We start from the raw sequence: 7,984 nt of genomic DNA, 5'->3' as shown, positions 1-7,984 counted from the left end.
GTCAATCACATGATAGTAAAGTCTCAAAACTTTATGTCAGTGTTATACCATGTAAACAAAATAAAAGTGAAATTATACTTTTAAAATATGAGATTATTATTTTTTGTATTCCCTGTCAATACCTCTGTCAGTTAAAGCCAGCAGGTAGTTTTGGTCTCCTTTTGTACACTCAGACAAAGAATGTCAATGTTGTTTTGTATCATATTGCTAAATTATTGTTTAATTAAATTATTACTATGCTAAAGTATTTTTTAGTGCATGTTTTTGCTGACCACAGTGAGACCTGTTACCTCACATGCCAGGACGCTAGGGGGCGCTCACATTACAGCCAATCCTCGGCACCGCCGCCGGGTCACCATCCTATCCTGCCGGGTAAAAATAAAAAAATGCAGTTTACATTCTGATAGAAGTGAAGATATCATACCTATGTGTAGTTCTGCAGAAAAGAAGAGCTTATAGTCTAGTTTTACTTGGGTCGAGGGGTTTGTTTGGCGTTTTAGTGTTGATTATTTGTGCAAACAAATAACTTTCTGCTTTCGGTTGTGAGCAGTTTGTGATAACATGGCTCCAACGATTCAGACACAAGCTCAACGGGAGGACGGCCACAGGTAAGTTAACACATGCTGAGTTATTTTAACCCACCCGGTTTGTGTACATTGGACCGTGTATGTGAAGGGTAATGTTGTGGAGTTAATGTTAAACCAGCTGACTCATTTAGATTGTCCGCTTGTCATTTGTGTACAATGGTAGCTAACAATGCTAAGTATGCTACACAAACAAGCAAGCTTAATGTCAAACCTCCTCTTTAAGGTAACTTGGCGTGCTAATCTTATTGTTGTTGTTTGTGTTAATTAACTAGTTAACGTGGATAGGTAAATCAAATAAGTAGTAACTTTAAGTAGATGCTATTATTGTGCTAAACGTTGTGAGAGCTAGCCAAGGTTAGCCAGTCTAGATGCTAACAGGAACGTATTTAAGTTATTATAACAGAGTTGCATTAGATTGCATTAGATTGTACAGTACAGGCAAAACTCTATGTATTGTATAGCAAAAATCCTGTAGCGAATGAAATAACATTTTTAACCACTTCTACAATGCATTTAAGACGAGAATGAGATTGTTAAATGTATTTAAAGTCTTGATAAGATGTGCTTAGGCGATAGCTTTAGAGACTTCTCCCTCAGTTTTAAGGTTAAATTGGATGCAGAACATTTATGCAAGGGGTATAGAGATGTGTGTGTCAGAGGTCTTCAAACTGGAGAAAAAGGCGGGTTTCTCAGTGATTCTCTGTGCAAAAGATATAAACAAGATCTATCTATGAATCCAATCATAATATAATACAAGGTTAAAGAGAGCACTGAATAACACAGTGGTACATTATTAATAACTTGTCATTTAAACATTTATGCCACGCTGAAGTATTTGTTTATGAGAGATGGTAACAAGTCTAACAGATGTCTGTTTTCTCTTTAAGTAGGCAGTCCTCTCACAGAACTGTCCCAGAGAGGTAAGTAGATTTAACCCTATTGCCTTTTTTTTTTTTTTTTTTTTTTTTAAAGCAGTGCCAGGGTTTACAAAAGTGTAGGCTAACCCAAACTGTGTTTCCCGTACTTTTGTGCACCTGGCAGGTCAGGCGTGGTCTGTCGAGTGAAGTACTGCAACAGCCTGCCTGACATCCCTTTTGACCCCAAATTCATCACATATCCATTTGACCAGCACAGGTAAACATCACACTTCTCCATCCATGAAGTACACATTGTTGAAGATGGACACAGCTTGACATTTGTGTTTCTGTTTTGGTAGATTTGTACAGTACAAAGCCACCTCTCTAGAGAAGCAGCACAAGCATGAGCTCCTGACTGAGCCAGACCTGGGGGTCACCATTGATCTCATCAACCCAGACACTTACCGCATAGACCCCAATAGTAAGTGTCCAGTTGTTGTCACATATTTTTTTCAGTGACTGTCTTGCTTTTCATGAAATGTGTGTTAAGACTGAACCAATCTTTTAAATTGATAGTATTGTTGGATCCTGCTGATGAGAAACTGTTGGAAGAGGACATCCAGGCACCATCCAGCTCGAAGAGGTAAGGCTGCTATATAGGCAGTTTCATGTTGTTGTAGATTCATGTGGAGATTTTTTGTTCAAATGTTTTCTTCTTCCCTATAAGGTCACAGCAGCATGCCAAAGTGGTCCCGTGGATGAGGAAGACAGAATATATTTCTACAGAGTTTAACAGATATGGTGTTTCCAATGAGAAAGTGGAAGTCAAGTAAGTTGCGTAATCCTGAAATTACTTATAGAAAGGTGTATGAGTTTGTGTGCATGTGTATAACCTAGACGTGTTTTGTGTTTAGGATCGGTGTATCTGTCAAACAGCAGTTTACAGAAGAAGAAATCTACAAGGACAGAGACAGCCAGATTTCTGCAATTGAGAAGACATTTGAGGATGCACAGAAATCGGTGAGTGAGCATATAACTAGGCTGCTCAACCCTTTAGTATCCTTTTATGTTTCATGCGAGTAAAAAAAAACCCAATAGTTTAAACACGTCCATTTGAAATATTATAGGTTTGCAACTCCAGTTTTGGAGACACATTGTGGAGCTGCTCAGTGCAGTAGAAGACTGTAATGGTCAGGTGTCAGATGCAAATCAGCACATTAACCTAAAATGCAAAGGTGTTCTTGGTCAACGTGCATGGTTGGGTAATTGAGAAAAGGGGCTATGGTTTGTAAGCATGTTGTTTCTTTCCAGATTACACAGCACTACAGTAAACCCAGAGTTACTCCTGTGGAGGTACTACCGGTGTTCCCTGACTTCAAGGTGAGCTATAATTTCACTCAGTAAAATTTACATACATCAATTTAAAAAAAAAAGTTACTTGTTTGTGTGCTTGTACTTCAGGTAGTAATAATTTGTACACTTTCTCTTTCTCCCAGATGTGGATCAACCCATGTGCTCAAGTCATCTTTGACTCTGATCCTGCACCTAAAGACATATCAGGACCAGCTGGAGTGGAAATGATGTCTCAGGCCATGATCAGGTATCATCAAAATATCTGTTGTGCGGATGTGCAATTCAACAGTTGTATTATTACATAAATACTAATTCATGTTTTGTTTCTCTTCAATACAGAGGTATGATGGATGAGGAAGGAAATCAGTTTGTGGCCTACTTCTTACCCCACGAAGAAACACTTCGCAAGCGCAAGAGAGATTGCGATGAAGGGATGGACTATATGCCTGAGGATCTGTAAGTAAAAATATATTGCAGCCAGAAAATCATCATGTTACTTTGCTCATTTTATGGTGTATACCAGAAAGCAACAATGCCCTTTATTTCCTATGTTTCAGGTATGATTACAAGATAGCCAGGGAGTACAACTGGAATGTCAAGAACAAAGCCAGCAAGGGTTACGAGGAGAACTACTTCTTTATCTTCAGAGATGGAGATGGTGTTTACTACAATGAACTCGAGACAAGGTGAGTCATCGATCGGAGAAGAAGCTCGTTTGTTTTTTCACCTCAACTTGAAGAAATGTGCATTTTTACAGAAATAATTGCAGCTGGTGTGTTTAGTTCATGAGCATGAGTGTAGATTGTTGTGCTTTAGAAAGTTCGGTGTCAATTGATGATGCACAAAACACACAGGTCCACCACCATGATATAAGGGGCATTCACAGGAAACTGTTAGGCCTGGTCCACTGACTGTCTTTCCTCTGTCTTGCAGGGTGCGTCTGAGCAAGAGGAGAGCCAAGGCTGGAGCACAGTCGACCACAAACGCTGTGCTGGTGTGTAAGCACAGAGATATGAACGAGAAGGAACTCGAAGCCCAGGTGAGTGTACTTTACAGGTATTTGTACCTGTAAAGTAAGTAGAAGTAGTTGGAAGTAGAACTTTTGAATTAAGTTTAGTGACTAAATTATTTTCTTAAATTCGGTAGGTTATTCTATCAAACCTACAGCAGTGCTTTCCAACATGACTCAACTAATCTAAACCAATAACTGGAGCTCCTCTAACTTTATCTATAAGCTTGGATTCTTGGACAGTAGGCTGTGTACTAATTCCTTTTCATTGTGGTTCTCAGGAAGCACGTAAAGCTCAGCTGGAGAACCATGAACCAGAAGATGAGGAGGAAGACATTGACAAGGACATACCAGACTCTGGTCAGTTTTCTTGTATTCTACTTCCTGCACTGTAGCAGTAGCATGTCTGATAAATCAGTCACTGCCTGCACTGAGGACAGGTTTTTCTCAATTTCTGTTTCTCTCTGTGATGTTTGAATTGTTTTCTCCAGGTGATGAGAAAGAGAAGGGCAGCGGCAGTGAGGCAGAGAACTCTGGCAGCGAATCCGAGAGGGAAGACGAAGACCGGGAACAAAGGGCAGAAGAAATTGAGGAAGAGGATGAGGACAAAGAAAAGAGGAGTAGGAAGCTGAGCGGTAGCGGAAGTGAGAGCGGCGAGGAGAGGACCAGAGAAATGCGAGATGAGGAAGAGATCTTCGGCAGTGACGATGACAGCGAAGACAACGAGCCCAAGAACTCAGCCAGGAGCAGTGGGGAGGAGGGCAGCGGAAGCGAGGACGAAGGAGGGAACAGAGGAGGCAGCAGGAGTCGCAGTGCCTCTCCAGCGCGCAGCGACCGCAGCAGCGACCACTCGGAGAGGGCTCAGAGTGGAAGTGGAAGCGAGAGAGGCTCAGACTCCAGTGATGCCAGTGACAGTGAATGAGATCTGTGGTCCGGACAGCAAGGTGATGGCCACCTATCTTATCTCTATGTTCAGCCCCAAACATGACAGTGCCACCCTGTCACTGACCCTGATATTAGCTCAGTCTGGGGCTGTAGTTTCTTCATGATTGCAAATATCAAATTAAATTGTGTGTGCAAGAATGCTAATTGGTTTTGGACCAGGGACATCTCTCTTCAATTCAGTTTTTATTTGTAGATTTAACTTGCGCACCAGTAGCTATTTGTACACCATTTCTATGTTGTTTTTGTCTGTCAAAAATATTCAGGATCATGTAAAAATCATGTTCTTCTCTTAGCTTTTGACATGTCATTGAGTTACAGCTTTGAAGCGCATAATAAAATGCAGGTGACATTTTGTAAGAAACTCAGTGGTCAAAGGTTGTTGTTTTTCCCTCTTTAACGGATTTAGGGAACCTCTAAGTAAACCCATAAATGTAACAGCTTATGTTACAATCTGCCCAAGAAGTACAGGACTGTCTGTGCTCCATTTAAAAGTGATTAAACATTTGTTTAGTTGATGCTCAGTTCACACTTTTGTTGGAAAAAATGTGTAAAATTATTGATTTCCATGCAAAACTGACAAATCCAAACTTGATTTCGTATTGTAAATCATTTAATAGCACAAGTAACATGCACAACAAGTGAAGATTTAAAGAAAAAGGCTGATAGTATTGGAGATATGGGAGATGCATATTCAGCGAAAAAAGGCCAGCTGGTTCTTCAGCCATTCCTCTGTCAAGTCATCAGCATTTCTTGTTTCAAAGACCTCACAGAGTAAAGCATAGTGTCACGTTCAAGAAGAATAGAACAGTTACCATTAAAGGTGCATCTTCTAAACTAAAATTAATATACATGTTTAGAAAGAAGTTTATTTTTTTATTACATTAAATACTTATTTTATTATTCTTCAGTATACATGGAGGTATGATAAACTGTAGGTCATAATTATGAGATAATTACCTTTGTGAGTTCTGCAGCTTGGACCAGTTGATTCTTACTGCCTGCATACATCATCTGCTGCTCTGGCTTACATCCTGTTAAAATAAAATTGACATTTTTCCAAGTGGTTCTGTGATTTGACCAAACATACCTCAGCCAATCCAGTAAGTGCCACCTTCATTGCTACAATAAATTTTTAATAAAGTGGATTTCAGACGTGAGGAGATAATGGAAAACGATTGCTTTTGATTTAAGATACTATTACTATGGATATTACCATAAAGATTTGATTGAAGAGTACTACTTACCCATTGGACTGGAGAATATGAAACACAGAGGGTAAGACACTCTCCCATCACCATGGACATATTTGTAGCTGTAGACAATGAATGTGCACTACTGTCAAGGAATTTTTACTTTTTTTTTCTCCCAATGTTAAAGCACTTTTCTCATTGCAGCTTTTTTTTTTATATCAATAGATGATCTAATTTTGCTATAGTCATAAGACATTCAATCAGGATATCTGGGTTGCCGCTCTGGAAGTTCATCTCTCAACTCGTCCAGTGAGATGTCCTAAAACACAAAGTTGAGTTTGAGTGACATTTAATGCAGAATGAAAAAAAACCCCTAAAGAATTACAAAATGTCACTTGCCTCATATTCTTCCTCAAGGATGACAAGTTGTTTCACCATGTCTATTTTCACTAAAAAATTAAAATGAATATTTAGGGGTTTTTGGTTGTGTTTGTTGATGCACTGATATTTGTATGGGATTAGAATTTGTGTTAATCAAGTTACAAATGTAAAAATAATAACATCCAACATTAGTATGCAGTACTCACTCAGTATGGCAGCATTGTTGGTCTCTTTTCGGAATCTAAACTTTTTCAGTTTATCTTTCAGACTTTCCTCCACTTCACACACAACCAGAGAGCTCGACTGCAAAATGGCGTTAAAAGAATATCACTCACATTGTGTCAATATAAGAAATATTAAAACATCCCCAGATGCTCCAGTGCTTTTGATAAAGTAGATTGGTCTACGGGCCACAAATGGAAACAAAGTAAGGCAGTAAGAGACATCTGTTCAGGTCTCTATCCACCTTGTATGAATGCATTAAACATTCATAACACTATTCTGACATATTGAGGGCAGGAAATGTTTTTGCTGTAACATGCAAGAATGTAGTTTCCTGTGTGAAAGCGCGCGGGGGATGGTCAACTTGCGTCGCAATGGTAAAGTAAAAAATATATATACACAAAGATGTATGAATGACAGGTCATCAAATCCAGTACATTTTAACAGAATGGCAAAATCTTTCAAACAATTGCATCAGTTTCACCTACCATTCTCAAAGGATCCTTTCCTGTCTTTCTATATTCAGGGTAACACTGTCTTGCTGACAGCTCCTCTCAGACTGTCAAGGTCCTCCTTAAGATGGCAAGGGGAGGGCAGGCTAGAGCATTCAGCAGTTCTGCTTCCTGTTTTTAACAGTACAAAATGACTCTCGCGTGCAAACTCAGCCAAGTGGGGTTTGAAACCAGCTGACCATCTTTGAATGCATTAACAAAAAGATCTGCATTGAAAGCTATGAATCTTGGTAGGCAGAAGAGATTGTGTTTAATTTTAATAGAGCCGTACAGTTTGATGTTGAAGAACACAGTTTTACAATATTTCTATCGCAAGAGCAACTTTCACTTCCCATAACATCAAATAGAAACTTACAGAGCTTAAAAGGTCCTCAGATCTAACAACGCCACAAAAAAGAACAATGCTAAACAAAAAAGTAAAAGTATAGAACTATATGCAATGAGATGTAGGCATCAAAAGTAAAATATCTTAATAAAAATGTTTTCTGTCACAGCACACAATACTAGTGCACCATATTATTAAAGTGGATCAGGTTATGGTGCGCTATTAAAATGTTTGATTGTTACATTTTGGGCCACGCCTGCATGCTTCAGACTGAATCACTGTCGTGCAGGGAAAAGAATTGTTTTGCTCACAGGTTTGATCCCCTGGTAAATGCATTACATACTATTATGTTGCAGCCCTGGCCATACTCCAATCTGTGATGTCACAGCAGGTCCTTTGCCACTTACCTTTGTGTGTGCTGTGTGTTTGCCATTGACAGCTGAAAGCAAACACCTGCTGTGGGAAATGGTTGCGGCCAGATTACATTATGCTTTCAACCCACTCCCAAAGCAACAACAGTTTTCTATTCTATGTTATTTGATGTTGAACAACCTCTGTATGGAAGATCTCAATCTTTATCCTAAATCTTAAAATTCTCTCTTC

The 7,984-nt window shown here is 39.3% G+C and overlaps 2 protein-coding genes across 3 annotated transcripts; one reads left to right on the top strand and one right to left on the bottom strand.

The window, feature by feature from the left end:
• Positions 1–351: 351 nt before the first annotated feature.
• On the top strand, positions 352–5,112 carry paf1 (PAF1 homolog, Paf1/RNA polymerase II complex component). Of its 2 annotated transcripts, none has more exons than XM_051397410.1 (14): positions 352–608; positions 1,478–1,507; positions 1,629–1,721; positions 1,804–1,925; positions 2,021–2,087; positions 2,172–2,273; positions 2,359–2,464; positions 2,756–2,824; positions 2,941–3,044; positions 3,137–3,253; positions 3,355–3,483; positions 3,731–3,836; positions 4,088–4,166; positions 4,298–5,112. In XM_051397410.1, the coding sequence occupies exons 1-14, from the start codon at positions 562–564 to the stop codon at positions 4,726–4,728; spliced, it is 1,602 nt and encodes a 533-aa protein (XP_051253370.1). In that variant the 5' UTR covers positions 352–561; the 3' UTR covers positions 4,729–5,112. The 2 variants fall into 2 exon arrangements, with proteins under 2 accessions (XP_051253370.1, XP_051253369.1); XM_051397409.1 differs by having other exon boundaries at positions 1,475–1,507.
• A 231-nt stretch (positions 5,113–5,343) lies between these two features.
• Positions 5,344–7,167, bottom strand: gmfg (glia maturation factor, gamma). Its single transcript, XM_051397417.1, has 7 exons — positions 7,033–7,167; positions 6,529–6,625; positions 6,341–6,390; positions 6,211–6,260; positions 5,996–6,078; positions 5,709–5,782; positions 5,344–5,514 (listed from the first exon to the last, which is right to left on the bottom strand). The coding sequence occupies exons 1-7, from the start codon at positions 7,033–7,035 to the stop codon at positions 5,443–5,445; spliced, it is 429 nt and encodes a 142-aa protein (XP_051253377.1). The 5' UTR covers positions 7,036–7,167; the 3' UTR covers positions 5,344–5,442.
• Between the last annotated feature and the right edge of the window lie 817 nt (positions 7,168–7,984).

This window comes from Dicentrarchus labrax, unplaced genomic scaffold (assembly GCF_905237075.1).
Source record: "Dicentrarchus labrax unplaced genomic scaffold, dlabrax2021, whole genome shotgun sequence".
Taxonomy (NCBI): Eukaryota; Metazoa; Chordata; class Actinopteri; family Moronidae; genus Dicentrarchus; species Dicentrarchus labrax.
Note: the sequence above shows the minus strand (reverse complement) of the source record. Positions and strands in the feature narration are given on the sequence as shown.

What these genes read in the sequence shown, in the direction of transcription:
- paf1 (XM_051397409.1), top strand. Translation starts at nt 562, where the DNA reads ATGGCTCCAACGATTCAGACACAAGCTCAACGGGAGGACGGCCACAG. An exon ending in GCACCATCCAGCTCGAAGAG is followed by an intron (nt 2,088 to 2,171) that starts GTAAGGCTGCTA and finishes CTTCCCTATAAG; the next exon opens with GTCACAGCAGCATGCCAAAG. An exon ending in TACAATGAACTCGAGACAAG is followed by an intron (nt 3,484 to 3,730) that starts GTGAGTCATCGA and finishes TCTGTCTTGCAG; the next exon opens with GGTGCGTCTGAGCAAGAGGA.
- gmfg (XM_051397417.1), bottom strand. An exon ending in CTTCCAGAGCGGCAACCCAG is followed by an intron (nt 6,079 to 6,210) that starts ATATCCTGATTG and finishes ACAGTAGTGCAC; the next exon opens with ATTCATTGTCTACAGCTACA. An exon ending in CATATTCTCCAGTCCAATGG is followed by an intron (nt 5,783 to 5,995) that starts GTAAGTAGTACT and finishes TTATTTTAACAG; the next exon opens with GATGTAAGCCAGAGCAGCAG.